Raw genomic sequence first — 27931 nt, 5'->3', positions numbered from 1 at the left:
GTCTGTATTCCAGGCTGGCCCATAACTCAGAGATCTGCCTGCCTGTGCTTCCTGAGTGCTGGGATTAAAGGTGTGAGCCTCTGCAGCCCTGCCTTCCTCTTTCTCATTTACACAGAATCACTTGTGTCTTTCTTTTCTCGATTGTTTCTTTTGGCCTGTCTGGAACTCTCCCCTGTCTGTGTTTTTTGCAGTAAGAGTCCTAAGTGTTTCTCAACCTGTGGGTCTTGAGTCCTTTGGGGGTTGAAGGGCCCTTTCACAGGGGTCACATATGAGATATTTACATTGTGGTTCATAACAGTAGCGAAGTTCCAGTTCTGAAGCAGCAACAAAAATAACTTTATCGTTGAGGGTCACCACAGCATGAGGAGCTGTTTTAAAAGACTGCAGCATTAGGAAAGCCGAGCACCGCTGACTTAAAAGGATGGTGGTTCTTTAGATTCAAGTTTTACCTGACTGTAAAGGAAGCAGAGTCCTGTACAATACCAAATGCTAGACTTTTAAAAAATCCCTTACAATGACCTCTCTCTTTCTCTCTCTCTCCCTCTCTATTCTCCCTATTTATTAATTTTGTTGTCAAATATCTCATGGTGTAGAGTGTAAGTCCTTGGAGTTTTGTACTTTATTGATTACATCAAGGCCTTTGCAGTCAGACAAACTGGGTTCAAAACCTAGGCTTGCCGATGTCCAACTGTATAAACCTGGATAAATGATGTGATCAGGTTAAGCTTCGGGAGCCTTATCAGTAAGGTGGAAGTGACGCCACTTACTGTTCCGTGAGTGCCCTTTGCCATCACCGGAGCACAGTGCCTGTCCATGGCAGCCATTTAACTTATCCTATTTCTTCCTTCTAATTTTGTCCCAATTTTCTGAAGATTTTGATACTGATAAACATTGATTGCTTACTGAATGTTTATCATCTTATCAAATATAAAGTGGCATCTGGTTTACTTATTTAATGAGCTTTACATTCTGTTTGAGAGACACTATAGAGAGCTTACTAATATTTATCAGTTCCCAAATTGCCTGTGTATGCGTGCATGCACGTGAGTGTGAGTATGTGTGTGAGTATGAGTGTGTGTGTGAGTATGAGTGTGTGTGTGTGTGTTTGAGTGCATACATATGCACATACTGGAAATTGAACCCCTAGGCAAAAACTCAACTATTAAGCTCAACTATTTCCAGCTCTTTTTTTTTTTTTTTGAGACAGGTCCTCCCTGTGCAGCCCAGAGTGGCCTTGACTCAAGATCTTCCTGCCTCTGCCTCTCAGTGCTAGAATTAAGGTGTGTGCCACCATGCCTAGCCTTTGCTGACTTTTATTTACAGGGAAAGTATAAATGTTAACATGTGTTACTCGATCTTTTGAAAGATTTACCTTAGTGTGGTTGTTATATTATTCTGTATTGACTTTTTTCCCTATTTCTTTCACTTTCTAACCCCTCTGGTTTTACTTTTTGGATTAAAAATAAAAAAGTTGCTACACTGCCAAAGTTTATGTAAAGTTTGCTTTTCAAAAAGAGATTAATCCTCATTCAGAAAGGCAAACGGGATGGACATTGGAAGAGGGAGAAAACAGGGAACAGGACAGGAGCCTACCACAGAGGGCCTCTGAAAGACTCTACCCAGCAGTGTATCAAAGCAGAGGCTGAGACTCATAGCCAAACTTTGGGCAGAGTGCAGGGAATCTTATGAAAGAAGGGGAAGATAGTAAGACATGGAGAGGACAGAAGCTCCACAAGGAGAGAAAAATAAATCTGGGCACAGGGATCTTTTCTGAGACTGATACTCTAACCAAGGACCATGCATGGAGATAACCTAGAACCCCTGCACAGTTGTAGCTCATGGCAGCTCAGTGTCCAAGTGGGTTCCCTAGTAAGAGAACAGGGACTGTCTCTGACATGAACTCAGTGGCTGGCTCTTTGATCACCTCCCCCTGAGGGGGGAACAGCCTTACCAGGCCACAGAGGAAGACAGTGCAGCTACTCCTAATGAGATCTGATAGACTAGAACCAGAAGGAAGGAAAGGAGGACCTCCCTATCAGTGGACTGGGGGAGGGACATGGGTGGAGAAGAAGGAGGGAGGGAGGGTAGGGTTGGGAGGGGATCGCCAAGCGTGCTACAGTTGGGATACAAAGTGAATAAACTGTAATTTATATATATATATATATATATATATATATATATATATATATATATATTAAAAGTTAAAAACAAAAAGTTGCTTCATTTTGATTCTACATTGAAATCATCCACATATGCTTTCAGATGGAGATGCCGGTGTTCATATGCTATCACATGAACTTATATGGCTTTTCCAGATCGTACTAGTAGGAAAAAAAGATTCCACAAGTGGATTATTGTCCCAAGAGACTTTGCTGGTGCTCAAGACTCGGTGCCCTGGATGTAGGCATAAGAGGAGAAAACTGAGGGTGTCTCTGCTTCCTAGCTGTGTTTCATGGAAAGGCATTCTGGATTTCATTAATGTAAAAATTTTTACCTGTTAAACAAATGGAAAGGAGAAACAGTATGCTAGAGGGAAAAATGAAATAACTGATAAAGATCCAAGTGAAGAGAAATGTGTAGGCTTTATCTTATGAATGGGCTGTGTGACAGACGGTGAAGAATGGAGGACAGCCACCCACCTCAAGCCCTTGCTTTTCTTTTATGTACTGAGTCTGCCAAAGCCAGAAAGAAGGGTGGGAGGATGTGGGATGGGGTGGGGAGCAGACTCACTTGTGTAGGTAACTGTAACTAAGGAGCCAGATAGGATCTTGGTAAACACTTGGTTCATGGGTCGGAGCCGAGAGACGGAGTTTATTTTTCTTCACTTGCTCCTAAAAGGCAATTGGCTGCATTTATTTTGGCCACATGGATGAAGAGGCCCGCCCACCTGCAAGCCGCTACTACTTTGGTAGTCTACATTGTTTGCCAGCTGCTGCTTTTCTTTACACATCAAGAAAGACGACACGGTGTTTAAAAGTGTGTTTCTTGACACACACTTGACATTTAAAAATAAAATAAAATTTATTATAAAGAAGCTAACTGGGTGTGTCCTAAGAAAAGCTAACTTTGCTCGGCAAGGCGTGTGCTCAAACATCTGTTTTTAACATGCGCCATGAAAGTGAGGAAAATTCACACAGAAGTGTCATAGAAAGGCTGTCAATAGTCCATGCCCACTCAAGTTCCCACCCACACGACACTTAATAAATCCGTTAGTGTTGAAAAAAGGGCATGGGGAAGGAGAGACTTTGGGAGAAAGTGAATTCGAAGATTCAGTGCCAACACAATAACATGCCTACAATAGTTTAATGCTATAGTGTTCCAAAACAGGTTAATAGAGAACAAGACTAAATGCCAGTGTGGGGTGATCCAGGTTTATTATAAATCCTAGACTCATCAGAACAATCTGCTTTAAAGAATCACACACACACACACACACACACACACACACACACACACACAAAATCTATATACTATGAACAAGAACCTCTGTGATTGGAATTTCCAGATAATTATTCCAAAATGGTTACATAGAAAACAGACATCTTAGAATTTCTTTTACAGATTTTCTTGGAGAAAAAGCAGGATCTATGCTAAACATCTTACTTGGGAGAAGGCAGGTGACACAGAGGCTTAACAGAATTTCTGTCTGTCGGTGAGTCAGGACGAGCATCCCTAGCCAGAGTTTTAGCAATGCTTTCGTGTTTTCTTCAGGAGGTGTGGCTAACTCCATGAGGAGAGTATATTACAGGTGACTGTTAGCTCAGGGTCTTTCATCCAGCGTGGAAGTGGAGACAGCTCACCCCAGAAATAGGCCTGGTCCTCACAGGCCAGCAGGGAGACGGAAAAGCTAAATCGGAACCACCAAGAAAGCTTGTAAGGAAGTGTTGGTTTCCGGATCACTTCCCCTTTGGGGTTTCTGAGTCAGGAGATTTCAGTCCTTACATTCATTGAAAGCTCCTGAGTGATTTTGATCCAGGCTTGAAAACCAGTCACCACAGAAAGCAGTGCCTGCTCTTGGGAAAGTGGGCTGTGAAGGTGGCTAGGCTCTGTGCGAAGGAGAGAAGCATCCCACTTACGTTTATAGTCCATTTTAATTTCCCAATTAGAAGCGTTAGGGGCTGTGGATGTAGCTCAGTGGTAGCGTGCTAGCCAAGCATGTGAGTCCCTAAGCCCAGTCTTTAGTATCTCCCACTCTCAAAATCTGATAGCTTGAGACGCGCTAAAGTAGGAATCTTAAAACCATGGAAATTGAAATATGCTGCAAACTAGGACTTGCCCCACCCCACTGAAAGACAGTACACCGCTGGAGCCACATGCCTTATGCTCCTTTTTATTTTTATTTTTGAGACAGGGTTTCTCTGTGTAGCCCTGGCTGTCCTGGAACTCACTCTGTAGACCAGGCTGGCCTTGAACTCAGAGATCTGCCTGCCTCTGCCTCCCCAGTGCTGGGATTAAAGGTGTGAGCAACCACGCCCAGCCTTTATTCTCCATTTTTAATACAGCCACCGTGGCCAAACCAACAGGAGTTATAGTCCTGTTGGTTATAAGAGACCAACAATTTCAGATAGGTCTCCTTGGAAGAAACTGTGCCCCTTCAGAAGTACAGCTTGGCTCAGAGCAGCTCAGTCCATAGACAGAGGGAGAACTCCCCCTTCCTCTCTGCCCTTAGCAACCATTTAGTTTGAGCCTGTTTCTGTTCTTAGTCAGCTGGGAGACTCACATTTTCCCGTGTTTATAGACCTTAAATGCACTGTCCTCTAAAACACTCCCTTTCCTTACTTGTGTAAATAAATTCAGTTTCAATGATCTCCACTTGTCTTAAACAAACAAACAACATCTTAGGAATCCCCAGAAGTGAAATCTTTTTTTTTTTTTTTTTTGCCTGGAAATGTGTGGTGGATAGTCCCACAGTAGACTCTGGTTAAGGCCAAAGTAAAGAGGAAGTGGAAACAGATGATTTAATTCCTCACAAGAATTAATACATTGGCCAGCAGATTTAGTGCAGAGCCATTTGGGTTTATTTGGGTTTGATGGATCTGTGACATTAGCTAAAGTGTGTTCATTCCCTTTAGCACACCAGGAGAGCAGGAGGTACAAAATCAGCTAGAACATTAGTGGGGCCAACAGGTCCTTGGTTATTGGCTAGGAAGGTAGCCACCCTGAGAACTGATTCCCATGATTAAATGTCACTCTGTTTGCCAACGAGCTAAAGTGACCAGGTAGCTATCCTACTGAATGTAAAGGGGGTGCTATGAGGAAAGATGTCATTAAGTCAGTTCATTTCTTAGATAACTTATCCAAGGCACTCATGGAACTGGAAAGCAGGACACTAGTTTCCGGGGAGGGGGAAAAGACCATGAAGAAATGCTGCAGGGGATTTCCGGGAGTCTTTCTCAGACTGTCCTCGTTCTAGCCCCACAGTCTCCCCAGGCACACAGCGTGTCTCTCCGGTATATCAAAGCACTTTTGAAAAAAGGTCAGGGAGCTTGTTCACATTCCGCCCTTTGGGGAGTGAACAGAGACTCCTGTGCAGCAGTGTGTGTCGGCCGGGGCTTGAACATGTCACCATCACCTCAGTGTATTGACTTGACCTCTTACTGTACTTCCTGTCAGGTATGTGATGCCTTTTCAGGAAGACCCTGGCACCTTACAGACCTGGTGCTTGCCACAGTGCCCGGCAGAGGGGGCAATAAGTGTTTTCAAGTGAAGTCTTGTATACAGCCACTATACAAAGGGTTTATAGTGAGCAGCAGCAATTCAGGCCTTGCAGAGCCCCGAAGTTAAGAAAACTTTAGTGAACTTACTTTCTAAGTTGAAAGCCATAGGAAAGTATCTCTTCTTGTCATTTCTGCTAACATTTTATTGAATTAGAGTTCTAATGAGGATCAAACACTTGTATCTGGATTTCCGTTTCTCTCTCCCGTAAACGTCTTAAAATTTACTTAAAAATTCTAAGTTTAATGCACACAAATAGAGATAAAACCTTTGATTAATTTGGACATTGTTTTGAGTAGATAGTCTGGCAAATGCATTTAAGCAATTGAGCTCTAAAAGTACTCGAATGTTTTTAACCTTCGTTGGAAAGCATTTTGCAGCCCTCTCAACCTCTCAGAAAGCCACATGAGGATTTGTTAAAGTGAATTTTTTACTTCATTCGGGTTAGGATCAGTGGTTCTGCATTTCTAAGTAGCAACCAGATGATGCCAGTGAGATTAGTCTCCGGACCACACAGAAAGGGCAGTTTGCTCTTCTGCCTTGGTTAAACTCGGTAGGACAAACACAATAAAATTGTTACTCTGAGTAAAATTGTACATGCTTTTGATGGAGCCACAGAAGGAAGTAGTCTGGAATTTTTTTTAATTAACCTGTTTTTATTTTCTTCTTCTTCTTTTTTTTTTTTTTTTTTTGTTTGAGACAGGGTTTCTCTGTAGCCTTGGCTGTCCTGTTCTCACTTTTTACACCAGGCTGGCTTCAAACTCACAAAGATCTGCCTGCCTGTGAGTGCTGGGATTACAGATGTGAGCCACCACGCCCAGCTAACCTGCTTTCTTGATACTACATTCCATGAAAGTCAAGTAGGAACTGATGGAGAGAGGCCTCTAAGTACAGTGACTCTGTAACCTCACATCGGTCTGTGTAACACAAACACAACACACCTTGTGTGTCATCAGTTAAGAGCCGCAGAGGACAGACAAGGAAACAGTTGATATATAGACACACTGGTATGGAAGTGAGAGAATGGCATTGAACAAGTTACCAGCTAGACACAGACCTGGAGAGGACTTCAATTGGAGGACTGGATGGCTACGTTATTCGATGTACTGCAGCCTCAGAAAGTGGAAATGAAGAGCTAGACTTGTATCCTGAAAGGAAGTGGACATGAATGTTTATGCCCAAAGGTACCCTGGAATATTCATGAAGTAAATGGAGCCATTTACTCAGCGGTGCAGGGACTGTACAGAGAAGAGAAGGAAAGACAGATCTTCCCTAATACCTTACCTGCCTCCTGAAAGCCATGCTAAAAATGCCAGACTGGTGTCAGTGGTTTTCATAGTTCTCCTCCATAGTACACTAAAAACCATGCAAATATTGGCTTACTAGGAGTGATCAGCAGTGCAACCTATTAGAGTAGTTTCAAACTTCAATCCTTTCAGTAGCCCTGACAGTTGAATCTCAGGATAGCTTTAAGAAGTTGAAGGACTCAATCGGAAAAATGTGACGTGGTTTTGTTCTGAGAATGTCTTCATGTGGAATTAATAAGGTTTTATATCTAGATGGTGTTGGTCTACTGAGCAGCTATAAGGAATCCTTTTTTGTTTTATAGTTTCTTTTCCTGTACCCTTCTCATAAAAACTCTGAATCCATGAGTATTTTAGGGCTTAAAAATCCAGAGCTGACAGCCTTTTTATATTTGGCAAGCATATGAATCATAGTTTGCCACAGAACAGTAACAAAAAGACAAAATAAAACAAAAGCAAGAAAAGAAGAAGAAGCTAAAGCTATTTGTTTTAGCCCCAAGTCTGCCAGGAACCCTTTTCACTTTTTGTTTTTTTATTGGTCTGACTAAAAAAAAGTTTCACCTGCTTTAATTCGTTATGCATTTTTTTTGCCCTTTTATTTTATAAAAGCCAAACAAAATAAAAATTGGTAAGTAAGGGCCAGGGAGATGGTTTAGAGGGCAAAAGTGCTTGCCATGCAAGCCGAACTATTTGAATTTGATTCCTGGAACCATAAATAAAAAAACAAAAGCAGGGACAGGAGACATAGAGGCTGGAGAAATGGCACAGCGACCAAGAGTGCTTGCTGCACTAGCAGAGGACTTGAGCTTGGTTCTCAGCACCAATCTTGGGTGGCTCACAATCACCTATAACTCCAGCTCTGAGGGATCTGGTGCCCTCTCCTGGCCTTTGAGGGCTTGTGCATTCATGTGCACATAGCCACACACAGACACACGCACAGAAAAAAATTAAACATAAGATAAAAATCTTTTAAAAAGTGTAGATGCAGTGTAACACATCTGCAATCCCAGCATTCCTATAGTGGGATGGGAAGTAGAGACAGGAACAGTAAAATCTGTTGGGAGCTTATTGGCCAGCTAGCCTGAGGTCTATAGCACAAGAGCAGAAACGAGAGACCCTGTCATAACAAGGTAAAAGGCAAGAACCAATTCCTGAAAGTTTTCCTCTGACATCCCTACATACACCCTTCTCACTGTCTTCAAATCTTGCCTCATCTTACCTACCTAATTGTGACACCCGCCCTCCCTTCTTACCTTACTCAACATGGCACTTTATCACTCCTCTGCATACTCTCAACTGCTGTGGCCCTCTGTGTCCTGTTAGCCATGTTTCCTTTCCCCTACCTTTGTGATGCCAGCACTTGCTGCATTCTCGCACATCACATAGTTATCAGCGATCCTCACTGCTTGTCCCCTCCGCCAGAACACCCGCTCCTCAAAGCCAAGGACGCACCCTAACCTCTCAGCGCATAATAGGCCATCAACAAATAGTCATCCAATGAATGAACGAATGGACAAGTAAGTGAACAATTTCATACTTGAAGTAAATACTACACACACTAGAAAATGTTGCCTGTTTTCCTCTAAGAGATATCTAGGTTACTCAAAGACAAGTTCTTTTTCCTTTCCTCTTTTATCTTCCGGGTAATGAATTTTGATTTTTAGGCGTTTGTGGATTAGTGGTCTGAGGCTATGTGCTATACACCCACACACTCCTCCCTCTTTAAACATACCTAGTACAAATCGTGTTGGATTGAACATTATCCAAATCGAAGCAGTTTTGTATGCAATTCTGTTAGTCAGCACAATAGATAAGGGTTCTTTGTTTTAGTCCCCAAAGTACTGTGGACTTTGAAGATGCAAGTATTTTTAAAAAGGTTTACTTATTTTCACGTGTATGGGTGTTTTGCTTGCACGCATGTGTGCTACAAGTGTGCAGTACCCACAGAAGGCAGAAGAGGGCATTAGATTCTCGGGAAATGGAGCCACGGATGCTTGTTAGCCCCACTGTGGTTGCCGGGAACCAAACCCAGATCCCCCGAAAGAGCAGATGGTGCTCTTAACTGCTGAACCATTTCTCCAGCCCCAGGTGCAAACACATGTGTTTCCATAGCATGGATGATAAAGTGTTAAACACTTTATCTTATGACTTTATTGTATCTTGGTTCTCATTACAACACTACCAGGAAGAATTTTGCCTTGAAGGAATTGAAAACCAAAGGGCTGTAGAGACTGGCATAGGTTCAGCAAGCGGCAGTGAGGTCACCTGCTCCAGATGTGTTTGAAACCTGTTAAAATGAGAGCTTGGATACAATCAAGGATCAGGGTAAATTAGTGTTCTGAGAGAAGTACTCTGAGCCAAGTCCAGATTTGGCGTTTAGTGGAAAAGGTGCTTAAGAGATGAAACTGGCCACAAAAAACCCATTAAACTGCATGCGGAGATTTTACCGTTTCCCTGATGGTCAAATCTATTGATTTTATTTTTAGAGGGGGGAGAGCACCCCAAAGTGCTCTCTTCCCATTGAGTTGCTCCCATCCAATTACCGATTAAGCATCTGGAGTCTCTGTCGCTGGCAAACAAGAGGGTTCCCTTGTCTAACAACGTCTGTCAGAGAGGAATGTGGACCCCAACGTGGTTCGAAGCTCTTCATCCCACTAGACAATATGTTGGCTCTGTATACCTGCTTCATGCTCACATGTGGCAATGCCACACACAGGCAGCAGAACTTTTAAAAAGGTCTGGGTGTGGATCCATGAGTTTGAGGCCAGCCTGGTCTACAAAGTGAGTCCAGGACAGCCAATGCTACACAGAGAAACCCTGTCTCAAATAAAACAAACAAACAAACAAACAAACAAACAAACAAGTCTATTCTCTTTTCAAATAAACTTCTGGGAGCTATCCCAACAGAGCAGAAGAACCTAGTTTGTGAGTTCAGTGTTTTAAGAGAGCATAAAATTGTGATGCCCTGAATTAGTCATGATAATGGGATACATTTGAGCAGTGTCAACTGAAATGCAATATTTTTTTAAATTTATTTATTTTTATTTTCTGTGCATTGGTGTTATGACTGCATGTGTGTCTGTGTTATGGTGTCAGGTCCCCTGGAACTGGAGTTACAGACAATTGTGAGCTGCCATGTGGGTGCTGGGAATTGAACCCGGGTCCTCTGGAAGAGCAGCTAGTGCTCCTCACCACTGAGCCACCTCTCCAGCCTGTGAAGTGCACTCTTAATGGTATGTTGTTTCAGTTGTTCAGGGTAAATGGTAGCATAGGTAAAGCGTAAGTGATCATGTCATTCTATCAGCCTGTGTTCGTTTCTTATGCACTCTTTACTCATATTCCCCTTCTTCCTCACTCTTACTAGTTCTCTTGTGGCACTAAGGAAACATCTTTAGCAGGAGCACGAAGGGAGATTCCCTTCATGAATATTGGACTGTTTTGACTGAACAGGTTGAAAATTCTTGGCACACATGATACGAAATGAGCTGATACCTCAGAGGGTATTGTCTGAGGATTTCATAATCTTTCTCCCCTGGGCCAGCAAAGTGAGGATGGTAAGATACGTCTCCTTTGCACACATCGCCTTGGGAACCACAGATGTGCTCACCTTTACAGGCGTCTGGGGCAGAGAAGGGTCTCCTGAGGTCGCGGTAGAAGCCCGGCTTGCAGCGCTGACAGTGCTGACCCTCAGTGTTGTGCTGGCAGTTGACGCAGACACCCCCGCTTCGATTCCCTGATGCCTCCCACACCTTGATGTCAAAGTGACAGGTGTCGGCGTGCCCATTGCACTTGCAGGCTGGTGATAAAACGAGATGGGGCAGGAGACATGAAAACACTGCAACAGCTTCTCTCAGAGCCAAAATGTCAAAATAGGTCAAGACACAAAAAAAGTTAATGGTAAGGTCATCGTTAAATTCTATTTCTTTATTTATTGAAGAATATGTAGTACAGGAACTAAAGCAGCACAATAGGGATCTATTAAGAATTATCAGCTAGGTGGTGGTGGCAGTGGCAGCACACTCCTTTCATCCCAACACGTGGGAGGCAGAAGCAGGTGAGTCTCGGGGTTTGAGGCCTGTCTGAGTTCCAGGACAGCCAGGGCTACACAGAGAAACCCTGTCTCAAAAAACAAAAACAAAAACAGAAGCAAACAAACAAACAAACAAACAAACAAACAAAAAACCCAAACAAACCAAAAGAACTCTCTTGCTTTCCCTTGATCAAGGTACCATTTTTATTTTATGCTTCTTAGCTAGATGTCTATTATTCATTATCTATCGGTATTTTAAAGGGTTAGCGTGTACATGAAGGTCATGGTGATGGTTAGTGCTGATTGTTAACTGGACGCTCTAGGTCACCTAGGAGAGTGGCTTCAGCTTGACTGTTGAAATGACCTCCGTTATGGTTATGGTAATTGATGTGGGAGGTCCCAACATACCTATGGACCCAACCATTCCTTGGGCAGGAGATCTGGGCTGTAGGAGAAAACAGTAGGGCATGTGTCCCCCGCTCCCTACTTCCTGATTGTGGACACAATGGGACAACCTGCTGCAAGTTCCTGTATATGCCTTTCCTACCATGGTGGGCTGTGCCCTTGGACTAGAGGCCAGAGCAAACCCCTTAAGGGGCTTTGGTAGAGTATTTTATCACAGGACCCTGAGAAGAAACTAGAGCAATGGTCAAAGTGAAGGCAGGTCTGCTTGGGTAAAGGTAGTATGCTGTCCTGGAGACTTGCGGTTGGCTTTTCATTTGGAAAAATGTTTGAGCTGCCTTCCTGGTCCTGCTACTTTCTGAGGGTCAGTGTGTCACTGCCTTTGTGAAGAAAGCCTCAGACTCTTGGCATGGATACTGCAGACAAAACCATAATTCCTGCTCATCCATGAGGGTGGACACTGCCTGGTGGACAGTGAACAGAGCCTAAGTATCTCTCGTGGTGCTGAAAATGGAACCTAGAGCTTCACCCATGCTGGGCAGGTGCTGAGTGTGTGTGTGTGTGTGTGTGTGTGTGTGTGTGTACAAGCCACTCCACATGTTTGGAGTTCAGAGGACAACTTGGGATTCCTCTGCCTCAGCCTTTCAGGTAGCTGAGATCCCAGTTATCGTCTATGAAGGAGCACTTTTCGGCTGCTGTCATTTTGGTGAATAGAAGGAAGCCTGCTATTGAATCCTCAGTTAATAGAGGTGGCCCAGGGTTCCTTATGCAATAAATTTTCAAAGACATCTCTAAGCTTATCAGTCTTTAGAGCCAAGTGACACGTCTCTGTGTCCCTGTGTATTTAGATATGAAGTGGGTTTCCATGGAAAGGACCAGAACGGCACTCCAGGAATTTAGGAGAAATTCTTTAGATTCTCTTGATAAGTAATTTAGAAAAAGAATCCAGACAATTTCCCCGGAAGTGAACTGTATTTGAAAATGTTAGTGCTATTATTTTTTCATTGTTTCTGTGATGTGTTATGATATTTTTCCCAGGCTCATATCTTTAAAAGGCATAAGGTAATTTGATATGTATGATTAGAGGATTTCCTTTATATTTCTTAGAAACAAATTTATGATTCCAGATTGTGTATGGGAAGAGACTTCTCATAAACTTACTCATGGGATAGTCTGCAGCCCTGCCAACAGGACTGAGGAGCCAAGAACGTGCTATTTGCTTGCACACTCTGTGGGCTCCAGATGCTCTCCTTGAGACGCTGACATGATGTGAACATGACTAGAAACAAGACTTTAAGATCCTCATGAACAGGCTTGGGATTGACAACGTTTCTGTGAGCATGCGTGCTCCTCAGAACATCTGCTCACTTGGATGATGACCTCCTGCTACTGGACAGGCCTCTGAATGTTTCTAACTGCAAATAGGAAGATGGTTTGTTTTCCTATGTTCTACCCTCCCTTATCTGATCTCCAAATGCAAACCCCAAATTAGTCCTAGTTAAAGTAATCCCATTCATTTTTTATTATTAAATTTTTATTTTTATATTAATTACAGTTTATTCACTTTGTATCCCAGCTGTAGCCCCTTTCCCCCTCCCTCCCAATCTTACCCTCCCTCCCTCCCTCCCTCATCTTCTCCTATGCTCCTGCAATCCCATTCTTGACTTCCAGGTTTAATTTCAGGTCTGCTCCATGAGTCAGAGGAAAGTATTATAATATCACGAGGGAAAATATCTCATAGGATCCCGAAGACTTGGGATCTAGTCTTCATTCCCTCATTTACTGACTTTGGCAAGACATTTAATTTTACTGAGCCTCAGTTTCCTGATTTCTAAAACAGGATTAATACCATCTGCTCTAATGGGTTGTTCTGGGAACTGAATTTAAAAGCACCATTTTCATGATTATCATTTAATATCGCAGCTACGAGAGCAGCTGTCCACAGTAATCTTTAGCTGCTCTGTGTCTGCTCAAGTTTGTATCATGTCAAGTTCTCAAGGGGAGCATTTAGGTCCCACAAAGCATCCAAGCAAACTGACAGCACATTCTTGGCCACTCAAGCCTATTGGCAGCCCTGCAAACTGACTGTTTCGAATGGCTGGAGTCATGCTGGGCAGTGATAGGGGCTCTGTTTGTGTACAGTTTCTGTCACCCACCACTTTATATTGTGTTTCAAGAGATAACAAGGAATTCATAGATAAGTTTATTCTACAAAGAAGGCTTTTGAGTAGTGGAGGCTGTTACTTACTTCTGCACTCGTTAGGAGCCCCCGTCCTGCCGTCCGCTGCCTCCCAGGGCCGGTCGTTGTACAGTGGCGCACAGTGCTGACAGTGGCTGCCTGCCGTGTTGTGTTTACACATGCACTTCCCGTGGACCTACAAAAGACAGCGCTGTGAGCACGGGCGACGGTGCTGAGAGCCCCCCTGTGAGCATGTGCAATGGCACTGAGGAAGAAAGTCTCCCTTCAATCTCTTCGCACCCGCTCAGTGTAAGATACCAATTCACTTCCTTTGAAGAAGTTAGCCAGAGTGAGGAACGAGGTTTTTTTTAGTGTATCTTGTGATTAATTCCAAAGAAGAAACAATACTTTTCCTTGTCAAAAGTATTTAGGTCAATTTTAATATCCTCAATGAAAAAAATATCTTAGCACAAAATAATGCATCTTTACTGTATAAAATTTAGAAATTTGTAATCTTTAAACAATATTAATACCAAATATTCAGGGCCTGGAGAGATGGCTCACAGGTTAAGAGCACTGGCTGCTCTTCCAGAGATCCTGAGTTCAATTCCCAGCAACCACATGGTGGCTCACAACCATCTATAATGAGATCTGGTGCCGTCTTCCAGCATTCAGGCACACATGCAGGCAGAATACTATATAAATAATAAATAAATCTTAAAAACTATTAATATCAACATTTGAATATATACATATTTCTAGTACCTTAAAATACAATTAAAGACTTTTTCTTTACATTTCTTCATGTTAGGAATATGTAGCTTAGTGGTACAGTATGTACCTAGCATGTTAAAGACCCTTGGGTTCAATCTCCAGCACCCTATCAAAAAATATCTATGTACTTTCTTTAATATTCTTGTTTTATAACACAATCTCTTGTGTGATAAACAGTTACCTACTTTATCATTACAAAGGTTTAAACAATTGATATATAGTTTAAACTATTCAGTGCTACAGTGAATATCCCTGTAGCTAAGTATTTGTATAACTCTTCATTTCTCCTAAATATATATCTTGGAAATAAAGTTAATCGAAGGGCCAAAATACATTGCTCAGACTTTGAATAAACTTTGTCCTAATTGCCAGGCTTTTCTTTTGACCCCACTACTGAATTCTAAAAAAGTGCTTCACAGAGAAGAATGCTTTCTAAAATTCTTACGGAAATAGTTTTGGCTTTATTTCACTGATAATGTTAAAAATACTTTGGATCATCAAGTATCACCTAGACCATGGAGTCTAGTGCCAAAATGGATACTGATACCATAGATGTGAAACTTTGTGAAGCAACTCTGATTGGGGTTTGTAAATATAAATCTGCAAGGTTTTTTTAAAAAACAGCATTTAAAGTATATCAGCATAAAGGTAATAAATCATATCAATCAGTCAATGGATATTTGTCGGTGCTCTAGGAGGGACAATCACTATGCGACACTGAGTCTGGGACATGAAATGTCACCTTTTTATTTATTTACTTTTACTTGTGTGAGTATGTGAATATATATCACACGTGTTCAGGTGCCTTCAGGGTCAGAAGATGGAGTTGGATTCCTAAAGCTGAAGTTACAGGCTATCGTGGGCTTCCTGACCCGGGTGCTGGGAACTGAACTAGGGCCCTCTGAAAAAGGCGAAAGCACTTTTAACCACAGAGCTTTTCTCTAGCCACAGCATTTCTCTTCTTTAGAAAAGGACGAGGATGAAGACAGATGCAGAGACTCACAATGTGGCCAAACAATAGGCCACATTCGGGGAGTTTTGTGGAAGAGTGGGAGGACACATTGAGAGACCGGGAGGGATCAAGGACACCACAAGAAGACCTACACAGTCAACTGACCTGGGCTCATGGGGGCTCACAGAGACTGAACCACCAACCAAAGAACATGCATGGGCTGGGCCTAGGCCCCTACACATATGTAACTGATGGGCAGCTAGGTCATCACGTGGGTCCTCTAACAATGGGAGCAGGGGCTGTCTCTGTCTCTGTTACCTGCCTCTGGATCCCTTTCCCCTAGCTTGGATGCCTTGTCTGGCCTCAGTAGGAAAGATGCACTTAGTCTGTTACAACTTGAGGTGCCATTGTGGGTTAGTAACCCTTGGGGGCCTCCCTTCTCTGAGAAAAAGGAGAGAGAAGAAAAACTGGGGAGGGGGTGAGAATGGGACTGAGAGGAGAGGAGGGAGGGGGCTGAAATCAGGCTGTAAAGTGAATAAATAACTACAGGGGGAGGGGGAAGAAAGGATGAGGGGTTGACTGAGATGGCTCAGTCAAAACACCAATGCACATTTTTTTTTAAAAGAATTTGAGTGGCTGGTGACATGGCATAGTGGTTCAGACCATATACTGCTCTTCAAGAGGACCCAAGTTCAATTCCCAGCAACCATATCAGAGACCTCAGAGCTGCCTGTAACTCCAGCTCCAGGGGGAATCCAATGCTTTTGGCCTTTGCAGGCACCTGCCCTCTGTGTGTGCACAGGTATGTGCATGTGTGTATACATGCATAGACACACAATTAAAAATAAAAATATTTTTAAAAGAACAGGATATTATACAACTGGAGCAAAGAGATTTATTTAGGAAAATGCAAGAAAAACAGCACGACAAATAAATGCAAAAGAGGGAAAAAGATGTTGGAATTCAAAAGATTGATCAGAGGTTTGACAGTTGTGGAGGGCTTTATGAAAGGCATGGGGTTTGATCTGGCCTTGACAGAGGGGCTAAATTTCCTATGGTGGACAAGGAGAAAGAAGAAGAGAAGAAGGAGGAGGAGGGATAAAGAGGAGGAAGAAGGAGAAGGAGGAAGAAGAAGAAAAGAAGGGAGAAGAAGAAAAGAAGGGAGAAGAAGAAGGAAGGAGAAGAAAGAGGAGGAGGAAGAGGAGGAGGAGGAGAAGAAAACAAACAAACAAACAAACAAACAAACAAGCTTACTTCCCAGGACATGGAGACAAAGAAAAACCAAGCTCCAAGGAAACCCGTGAGTAAATCTGTGTTCTTTGAGGCTATTCAGGATTTTCATCATGGATGGAAGTAAGATCATGGTCAAATAACAGTTAATAAATAAACCAGAGTATTCATTAGAGAGATAGGCTTGGTCTAGCGTGATCACAGAATTCACCAAACATTGGCTCAAAGAATCCAGAATTTATCCTACAGATAATGCAGACACGTTAAAGACTTAAAAGGCAAGAAATAACTGAGAAGTGTATTATTAACTACACTTTCTTTTCTTCACATTAAAGAAAACTTCTTTCTTCTTTCTTGTCTAATAGTATTACGTTTTCTTTCCCTTCCTCTTTTATTGTTTCTTTACCCTTGCCCTCAGCTTATGTCTCCCAACAGCTAATGATACCACCTGTATTTTATGATAACATTTGTAATTTTAAAAAGTAATTATTGTTATTCCTTGTTCGTATCTTTCAAACTTTTTATCAAGGATTTTAGGAAGACAATATTGAATGGTATTGTTAATTTTCTTTACAGGAACTCAAGTATTGCCAAGAGCTGAGCTTAGTCAGTTTAGTCTTGGAATGTCCAAAGCCTATATATTATTTCACCCAAATTATAGGTTATTCTGTCCCACAAATTCTAGGGCCCAAAGGTGGGGAGTGTCACAGACATTTAGGGGTAACCTTGTCTAACCTTCACATGTGTCACAGGATAACACTGGCAGGTCTGTTCCATCTGGAACATTCCTTTGTTCCTGTCTGCCCAGGACTGAAATGGACCTCCCAGGGTCTGAAGATACTAGGCCAGCAAATTTTTTCTGCACATAGAAAAATTCAAGGAGCTGTCATTTTGAAAATTATCAAAAATAGCTGTAAATCATTACCCAGGCAGTTTGAAACAAGAAATCCTTCCTCAGCGATACCACTGCTGTTCAAGCTTGAAAGATCACCCACTATTTGATGCTCGTGAAAAATGTGCAAGTAAAACTAGGTCTTCCTTGGGAAACAAACAGAAAAAGGAAACTTTAGTAATAAGTTAAACATAACTCCTATTTGGTATATAAACACAAACTAGGTAAAGAGTAAGAAAATGGAGTTATGTGCTAAAGATTTCATAACAATGGTGTCTGGTTGTCTAATTGGAAAATGAGGAAGGAATCTTGGCCACAAAACTGCAACTTGTAATTACTCAGGAGATATTCGAATATTGTAGTGTTAGAAACTCCTGTTAATGCTAAGAATACTTTTCTCTTTCACTGTCAAAAGCTTTTTTTTTTGTTGTTGTTGTTGTTGTTGTTTGTTTGTTTTGAGACAGGGTTTCTCCCTGTAGCCCTGGCTGTCCTGGAACTCACTCTGTAGACCAGGCTGGCCTTGAGAGATCCACCTGCCTCTGCCTCCTGATGCTGGGAGTGATGTACATGCAAGTCTAGTTACCACTAACATTAACCCATCTTCTGTTCAGTTTCTGCGCTTTCCTCACAGGACGGTACTTATGACAACCTGAAACAAGTCTTTCAAGAAGTTACTGGACCAGCATGTTCATTTTGAGCTGGACAGTTTTGTTACAATAATTGTATATTAAAACCAGATAGATGGCTGAATGGTGGTGGTGCACGCCTTTAATCCCAGTACTTGGGAGACAGAGAAGGTGGACTCTGTAAGTTCAAGGCCAGCCTGGTTTACAGATTTAGATGGGGCCAAAAATGAGGCATGACTGTCTTTCAGATCTATTGTTGGTAAGAAGACAGGCCTAGAATAGTAAGGTTTCTTTTTTCTTTTCATTGGTTCATTTTGGCTTTCAGTAGTCATCTATCATGTGATTGAAGATGTTAGTCATGGCATGAGATGGTGGGAATCTGGCCACAGATAGTATCACACACATGTGATTGAACAATCACTTATTTCTATGTAGATTTTAAAGTATATTTTTTAAAAAGATTAATTTTATTCTTAATTATCTATATACTGTGTCTATGTATGGGTATGTCACCTGTGAGTGCTGGTACCTGCAGCCTCCAGTAGAGGGCATCAGATCCCTGGAAGCTGGAGTTACAGGCAGTTGTAAACCTCCAAATGGGTGCTAGGAACCAAATTTGGGTCCTTTGCAAGAGCACCACTGAACCATCATCTTTCTAGCTCCGAGATGTTTGGGGATATTTAAATATTCGATGGAAGAGGCAACCTTAAAAAAAACTTTAGGGCCCTTTAAGAAAAGGTAATGTGATGTCAAGGCCTGCTTCTTTGTACTCTGGGTATATTCTGTAGGCAGCTACTGACAATCCACAATTCTTGCTAACTTAGAGGGCTCTGCTGCCCTCCCACCAATGTCTGAGTTTTCTGACATGAAATACAGAAGAGCCATGAGCCTATTTCTTATTTCTTGCCTAATGTAGCACAGATAAAGAAATGAATGAACAGCAATAGTTTCTGAAGATGGAGCTTCATTTGTATGTTAGCTGTGACTTACAATAAGTCCTGTTCTTTGTTATTTCTCTGTCCTTGTTTTCTTTATATACTTCTTCCCCGTGGCTTAGGGACAGCTAAAGCCATCTTAAACTAAGGATTGCTCTAATTATTTCTCCCCAATAACCATGCATCTTGTTATCTGGTGATGATGTTCCCTATGGATTAACATTTTGAGGGATTCGTGCTAAGTTCCTTGGGGATGTCTGACAAAACTGGCTCCCAACCATTTCTGAGGAAGAAGGCACAGCCACTGTTTGAGTCTTTTGTTCAGATCCTAAGGTGTGTGTGTGGGGGGGGGGGGGGACGACTAGTGTAAGTTAACGGGAAACATGCTTTATAGCTTCATATTAAAAAAAATTTGTTGAGTTTCAAAATGGAGTAATTTTTTTGTCCATGATTATTTATATATGCGCAATTTTATCTTCATTACCATGAAACTTTGAATTTCAGTAGAAAATGAATATTGTTTTAAACCATCATTAAAACTTTAAAAAACGTTTGTTAAAAGAAGATTCTATGAGTCGAGAAGAATGTAGCACTGTAATGGGCCTCTATTAAGCTCTAACAAATTACCCAGAGAGCGGAAAGATGCTGTGTGGCCTCTTAACACCAAATGGGGTTAAAAGGAAAAGAAGAACCTGATTAATTTCTGAGGAGATAGCATATTCCTCTTAGAAAAAAGGACTAGCTTCTAGAAGAATGAGTGTCTTCTGCATGAAAAGAGCTACATTTTAATAGCAGGCTGGCCTGTTGGAACCTTCTTCTTATGTGGGAAACACGCGCAGTAATGCTACACCACAACCTACAAACAGAGAGCACTTCAAGGAAAAACAAAGCACACCCTTTCCCATTAGAGGCCTGCATGTTTTAATTTAACAGAAATAAGAGTTCTGTGGCAATGATAGAACCTTGTAATGAGTTTGGTGGAAAAGGAGCTTGAAAGAATGTCAGAAAGGACAAAACAGGTTGAATGGAGTTCCAGTCCTTGCCTAATAATACAGACAGGAAGAAGGCAAGGGAAGCAAACAGCTGTGTAGTTTATTCTTTGATCTGTACTGGGACACTGGAGAAAACATCTTGTATCAGAAAGCACGAGCTGGGTGGATAGGTAAAGAGGGAAAAGAGATTATAAGCATAGCATGAAAACTGGGTTGTATTTTCACCTAGTCTAAACCCTGACAGGCTTCTCGTAGAGATTCGTGCTCCTGGCCCAAGTGATGCATCAGGTTCCATAGCTTTTGACAAAAACACACCTTAAATAATTATTGAAAACCTCATCAACAGAGATTATAAATATCTGCTCTCAATCCCACGACTGGAGACAAAGTTGCTGGGAGGAAGAGTGGACTTCTCAGAGGAACTAAAAGAAATATCTTAGGCAGAGAGGAAAGGAGCCAAAGACAGACTTTGCCTATTTCACTAATTTGCCAAGACCGGTCATTGACTGACATTTGGGAAAAGGCTTGAATGGAGCTAATGCAAATTTCTAAGGAAATGCTAAGCTTTTTTACACTCTGTGAGAACCAAATGCTTATCTTTTTTTCACTAGGTTATAAACTCTTGCAGGCAACAGTGCCTTCAGCTTTTTTTGAATTTCCAGTAACTAAAGTATAAACAGTAAATATGTGTTATTTTTTCCTTCAGTTGATACATGTTTAGCAGGACACTGAGGACATCAGCCACTTATTTAAAACTGCTGAGAGTTAGCTATTGTGAAGTGGGCGCTAGCTCCCTACAGAGATCTTGGTGATATTTTACAGATATTGACATGACCAGGGTGCTTTCTGTGAAGGCTGTATCAGCTCATAGCCGAGTGTCTCTGAGACCTACTGCAACGTGGATCTGCCACAGAATGGTGGCAGATAATAGTGACAACAGCAGTGATCACAGTGCACAGCGCTGACAACGTACCGTGTGTTATTCTAGGCGCCGTAGAAATATTAATTAACTTAGTTCACAAAAACCTTATTAGAAGGCAGGAATAATGGCCCCAGTTTCAGAATTGATTAGACCAAGGCCCAGAGGGCTTGAATACTTTCCCCAAATGTCAAAACCTCAAAAAGTGGTAGAACGGCTTGAATTCTAGTAGTCTGATTCCAGTGTTCTCAGCCTAACCACAGGGCAATTTTGTTCGTAAGACCTAGAGTGTAGATTCTGAGTACGCCCAAGCCAGTCCAGAGTGACCCCTAAGGGATGTTGGTGTGTCCCAAGCCAGTTTGCTCTTCTCTTTGTGGGAGCCGATGACGGCTCAGTGGGTGAGGACGCTGCCCACCAAGGCTGTGACCTGCATCTGACCTCTGAAACCCACGTGGTGGGATGAGGGGAGCAACTTCTGAAGCTGTTCTCTGACCACCACATCTGTACTGCGGCATGCGTGTGCTTGTGCGTAGGTATGGGTATGTGCACACCTCTACACACACATGTGCGCACACACACATTTTAAAAAAAATAAACAGAGTGCTTCAGGACAGAGTTGGCTTGGATTTGTGGTGAAGCCAGGCAGTTTTGAAGGTAAGGGAATACATGAAGACTGGCTGTAGCTTCCCACACCTGGTACAAGTATGTGTCCAGCAAGTAGGGTTGGAGAAGAGCTTAAGAAACTCATTGGTTGCACACAAAACTTTGCTGTCTGTGCCGGTGAAACACTGGTTCCATGCACCTTCAATCCCAGCACTCGGAGACAAGGGCAAGTGAGTCTATGTGAATTTGAGGACAGGCTGCTCCACAGAACTAGTTCTAGGAGAGGCAAAGCTACACAAAGAAATCCTATCTTGAAAAACCAGAAACCAAACCAAACCTGGCTTCTGAAAACATCTTCATGTTTTCAGAAGCTCCACTCAGAGGAATGGTTACTCTAGACACCCAGAACTAGTCACCATGCTGAGGATAAGGGGCTGTTGAGTGGGTCAGCCCTAAAGGAGTCCTTTATACCATCTTTGTAGGTTCAGGGAACATTGTGGAAGAGGGGGCGGAAGGAATGCATGAGAGCTGGAGTTCATGAAGGAGCACTGTAGCATGTTCTGTTCTGGATGTGACATGGCTGTTGGACCTGTGAACTCACAGCACTAGTGGCTATGTGTACAAGACCTGCATAAGACTGGACCATCATTCCAGCATGGGTGGAGAAGTGGCTCATCAGGCCCCACCTGCCCCAAAGGAACCCACAGGCAGTTGAAGTTTTCAAGGAGAAGAAAATCATATTCTTCAGTGGTGTGCTATAGCCACTGGACATTGCTCATTTGAATAAACGGCCCCACCCATGTTCTTGCAACCAACTTAATAAAAAGCAGTGAGCTTCAGAAAGCAGTAAGTAAAAAACTATCAACCCTGCTGGCCCTCAAGGCAGGCAGATCTTTGAGGTCGAGGCTGGCTTGGTGTACAGAATAAGTTCCAAGATAGCCAGGGGTTACACAGAGAAGCCCTGTCTCTGAGAAACCCTGTCTCAAAGAAAAAGCCAAAATTCTATTTATTTATTTATTTATTTATTTATTTATTTATTTATTTATTTATTTATTTGCTTATTTATTTATATACATATGAGTGTTTTACCTGCGTGTATGTCTATGAGACCATAGGAGTGTGTTGAACCCCAGGGACTGGAGTTACAGACGGTCATGAGCCTCCCATGTGGGTGCTGGGAACGGAACCTGGGTCCTGTGGAAGAGCAGCCATTGCTCTCAACAGCTGAGTTCTTTCTCCAGCCCAAACACATTCAGTTCTTTTAAAAGCTAAAAAAGAGAGGACTTAGTTTTTCTCATTGTTTTAAATATAGAGTATTGGCTCAATACTATGATTTTGGTTTTGTTGTTGTTTTGTTTTGATTTTTGTATATGAGCAGAGCACTTTAAATGTAGGCTCTTATGTAACTGTAAGTAAGATGAGCTTCTGTTTTGCAGAGAGATGAATCACTTTCTAGGAAGAAGCAAGTCTCTCCCCCTGAGGCTAGCTAGATATCAGGAATACTTTTATTTGTAGCTATGGACTGCAGATCCCAGACAGCCTTCATTGGGGAACCCTGAAGGATCTTTCTTTGCCTCATTCTCTATCTAATTAGCCAGATTCCTTCTGCTGGAAAAAAGTTGTGAAGAAAAACTGTTCCCTGGGGGAGGGGAACCCCATTTGCTAGGTATCTTATTTAGAGAGGTCTCCTGGGTTGACTCTGATTTTGTTTTTTTGGAAACGGTTTCTCCATGTAGCTTTGGCTGTCCTGTGTTCAGTTTTCAGACCAAGTTAGGCTGAGCTCACAGAGGTCCGCCTGCTTCTGAGTGCTGGGCTTACAGGTGTGCCCTGTGCCAGGCTGACTCTGCTGTTACTATCATTGAGCTGCCTTACATCTCTTTAAGTTGCAGAAAAGCAGTAACTCAAATGTTTCTTAGCCATAGAAGCACAAATCAGTTGTATTAGAAAAATAAGTTGTTGAAAGAATGCAAGTGATTATTTTGATTTACTATGTAACACAGGCCTTCCCCCACCTCAAAGCAATCCCCTTGCCTCAGCCTTCCACGGGCTGAGATTATAGGTCCGAGCCACCATGCCTGACTTGCTTCAGCATTCTGCATTTGCCTAAATATGTTTTATTTTCTTAAATTTTCATTGGAATTGTTATGATGTTTTACTAGTTCTGATGTATTTCCATTTTATATCTGTGAAGAATTTTTGTTTTTTGTTGTTGTTGTTGTTATTTCGTGGTTCTCGGATTTGAAGATAGGGTTTGGCCATTGCCAGACTAATGCTAGACCAATGGAGTATGTTCTCGTCTCAGACTGTCTCTTGTCTGTCTGTCTCTGGCTCTCTCCCTCTCTCTGTTCTATCTCTCCTCTCTCTCGCTCTCCCCCTCCTCTTTTTTCATCCCCTTCTCCCTTTTTTCTTTCTTTCCATCCTTTCTTTTTTCCCCAAGGGTACTTGAAGCCAGACCTGGTTGCTTGTACCTGTAGTCTCAAGGAGGCTGAGGCAGGAGGGCCAAATGAATAAAACAATACAAGAACAGCCCCACACACATTGAATAAAAATAGTAAAAAGGCTGAGTAAGGCAGAGGCTGAGACTCCTAACCAAACCTCGGGCAGAGTGCAGGGAATCATATGAAAGAAGGGGGAGTTAGTAAGACCTGGAGAGGACAGGAGCTCCACAAGGACCAAATATATTTGGGCACAGGGGTCTTTACTGAGACTGATTCTCCAACCAAGGACCATGAATAGATATAACCTAGAACCTCTGCTTGGACGTAGCCCATGGCAGCTCAGTAAACAAGTGGGTGACCTAGTAAGGGGAACAGGGACTGTCTCTGCCATGAACTCAGTGGCTGGCTCTTTGACCTCTCCCCCTCGCCCCCTGGGATGAGCAGCCTAGCCACAGAGGAGGACATTGCAGCCAGTCCTGATGAGACCTGATAAGCTAGGGTCAGATGGAAGGGGAGGAGGACCTCCCCTATCAGAGGACTTAGAGAGGGGCAAGGAGGAGATGAGGGAGGGAGGGTGGGATTGGGAGAGAATGAGTGAGGGGGCTACAGCTGGAATACAAAGTAAAAAAATTGTAATTAATATAAAAAATAAAAATTTAATTTAAAAAAAGGCTAAGTAAGTTGTCTACAATGGAACCTCAGCATTCTGGGAGGCTGAGGTAGGGGGAACAAAGTTCTAGGTAAAAAAAAAAAAAACAGGGGGGGGGGAACCTTAAGAACTTACTTCTAAAGACAGAATTTCAACATGTTCTATAAAGATAAAACAAGTTCTGAGTGTCTTATATTTTACAGACATAATTCTGTTAGCTTCCTCATTTTAGTATCACCAAGCTCTTGATTTTCTTCTTACCGAAAAAAATACAAATAATGCCATTGAACTAAAAACTGCAATGCCCAGGAAGCTTGTGAAGAGGGTCTTCAGATAAGACCATGTCACTTCTGATTTATTGGTACGCCCCAATACTTATCTCATTGCAGAGGACTGTTTATTATTTGTTTTTGTTTGTTTGTTTGTTTGTTTGTTTATTAAAAGTTATTTTGTCTATAGATAAGTTATTTGACTAAGCCATACAAGTGAATTGGGCAAGCGTGTACACATTGTCCGGCTTTAGATGTGCATGCAGGCAGTGGCGATAGGAAGATGCTCTCCCTGTAGCGACACCTCTTCAGTGTATCTGAAGCTTCATTGCTGTAGGATATGAGGTTTGCTCTAGACCAATGGGTCTCAACCTTCCTAATGCTGTGACCGTTTAATACAGTTCCTCATGTTGTAACCCTCAGCTATAAAATTATTTTCACCACTATTTAATAACTGTAATTTTGCTACTGTTATGAATCATGATGTAAATATCGTTGGAGACAGAGGTTTGCCAAAGGGATTGTGGGCCACAGGCTGAGAACCTCTGCTCTACACCCTCCCGAATAACCTCAGTCTCTTCAACTGCAAACTTAGAGCAAAAGATGATTTCTTTAAAAGTGAATAGCTATTGCTACATTTTTTACTAAAATTTCCTCTTGTGCTGTGAGAAAGCCCCTCAGCTAATTATATATGTTTTTCAATCCAAACCATTGCCTGGCCACCAAGCTCACTTAGTTCTGGGGGCAGCTACTGGTGGCAGCTCAGCTCCCTGAGTATACCTCCACAGGTCTGTCAGGTGTTGTTTCCATTTGACATCATACTTACCTCTCTATGCTTTTCACAGCAAATCTGTGACAGAGCACAGACAGATTCCCCAAGAGGCCCAAATCCCAGAAGTTCCATCTCAGAACAATGATGTAATCGAGGGCATTTAAAAAAAAAATCCTTCCCACAAATACTTAAAATAGCTGCTTATGATGTAATCTCTTTGAGGAAAGAAAAGGGAAGATGTCAACTTCAGTTTCTTAATACCCACTTAATGTTCCCAATCTCAGGAGGGAATAGCTACAGTGGAATTAACAACATGCACCGTCCCATACGTGGCTGAGTCTTCCTGTGTTCTGCAAGAACTCAGAGAGAGTGCGAAAGCAAAAATGCATGGACCTCATTTTGTAAACGATGTCTGTGTGAAGCGCGGCTTGATGTGAGGCCGAAGGAAGGTTTTGTAGGTTCTTGCTCGGTGTCTTTTAAGATTCAGATGAGCTTTTATAATGAGTTGGGGGCCAGGTAAATTCTGTGAGAACACGGTGGTTTATTAAGTACTTTTCACCTCAATGACACTTGTTCAATGCGCTCACATAGCTTTTGCTTCTTTTAGAGGGAAATTCTTTGCTACAGACCACTTTGCATTCTCTGACAGCCCCTCCCCCTTCCTTCATTCTAGTTCACATTTCCCACTGTTGTCCTTCTTTCTTGACAGCTCTGTCTGACTGTCACTCAGTATTCTATACAGTGCAGAGGGTGTTACAAAAGTTGACTTGTTTAAGATAAATGAGCCTCAGATTGGAGCACAAGAAGCTAGTTGCTAGGGCATGTTTTCTGTTGTTGAGTTACTTTATTTGGAGGCTTCTTTTCCTACCAGAAAATTGCCCGTTTCTATGTGAGTTCTGTAAAATGAAATCTGCATTTTTAAAAGCATGCTTAGCTGAAAGATTAAGGTAGAAGCAATTCCCTGACTTAAAAGTTGCATTTGCTTGACAGCTCTGACAGAGTCATTTAGACATCTGTGATTGCTCAAATGTGATCAGAAACAGCAGCCACAGGTATCATCAAAAGTAAGTTTTCTTCAAAGACGCTGCTTTTTAAAACAGCCAGTGAGAAACACACCCCATCTGCAAAATTCCTCCATGAACAATCCACACTTGCCTTTTGGGTTTGTTTGGGGGTGGCTTGAGTAACAGCTCTGTTCTCTTTTTGAGGTAACATTCCCAAGGAATTTGTCATTTTCACCTTTTTAGGGGCTAGCACAGTAGTTCTCAGCATACTGGAGATGTGCTAGCACTAAGAGGAGCAGAGAGCTTTCCACCACTCTAAAGAGAAGATGGTAAAGTGGGCACTTGCCCATTTTCCTAAGTCTTAGCACTTGGCAGCTGCCAACTTATTTTGCCTTTATGGATTTTCTTATTTTTTACATTTCATATAAAAATAAAAAAATATGACATGGGCTTATGGGCTCAGCTTCATCTGCTTACTGATGTTTGCAGGAGCTAGCCATGTTGAAGCATGTATGAGAACGTCATTCCTTATTATGGCTGGTTAATATTCCAGTACCTGGATATGCTGTATTTTGTTTATGTGTTCATCAACAAATGGACAGTGGGTTATATCAACTCTTTTGACACTATGACTAATGCTGCTTTGAACAGCCATATTCAAGATTTTATATAAAAACATTGTCAGTTTATTTGAGTTCCTAGGAAGAGTAAACTTTCTGGAGTATACAATCGGTCTGCCCTCAACTCTCTGAGGAAATACCAAACTGTTCTCCATAGCAGCGGCGCCGTTTTGCCTTCCCCGGCACTGCCGTCTCCATGTCCTCACTGGCACTTGCTGCTGTTTGTTCTTCGGTGACAGCTGTGTAGTGGCTGTGAAGTGGTGTCTCATGGACGTCTTGACTTGCATTCATCTAGCTGACTAAAGACACTGAGAATCTCTCCTGGGCATGGCGACCCTCTGTGTGAGCTCTTTAGAGGAATGTCTGTTCATACCTTTGGTCCCTCTTAAAATTAGATTGGTTTGATGTTGTTGAGCTGGGAAAATTCTTTACACTGCAGTATGGACACTAGAGCCATATAGTGAGATGACTTGAAAGGATTTTTCTGCCAGTCTGTACAGACCATCTTTCCTACTTTCTTGATAGTGTCTTTTGCACAGTAGTTCTTGAATTTGATAAAGTCAAATATACTTCTTTTTCTTCTTTCTTTCTTTCTTTCTTTCTTTCTTTCTTTCTTTCTTTCTTTC

General features: G+C 42.2%; 1 protein-coding gene across 2 annotated transcripts in view; it reads right to left on the bottom strand.

Annotated features, from left to right (window-relative positions):
- Ntn4 (netrin 4) overlaps positions 1–27931 on the bottom strand; it is a 105404-nt gene that overhangs the window by 26993 nt on the left and 50480 nt on the right. For both annotated transcript variants that reach the window (XM_055627979.1, XM_055627980.1), the window contains exons 4-5: positions 13700–13826; positions 10627–10815 (exon numbers count right to left, since the gene is read on the bottom strand). In XM_055627979.1, the coding sequence (XP_055483954.1) occupies positions 10627–10815; positions 13700–13826 (316 nt within the window). The remainder of the gene's footprint in view (positions 1–10626; positions 10816–13699; positions 13827–27931) is intronic.

This window comes from Psammomys obesus, unplaced genomic scaffold (assembly GCF_907164565.1).
Source record: "Psammomys obesus unplaced genomic scaffold, mPsaObe1.curated_primary_1811, whole genome shotgun sequence".
Lineage (NCBI taxonomy): Eukaryota > Metazoa > Chordata > Mammalia > Rodentia > Muridae > Psammomys > Psammomys obesus.
This window is presented reverse-complemented; position numbering and strand designations above follow the sequence as displayed.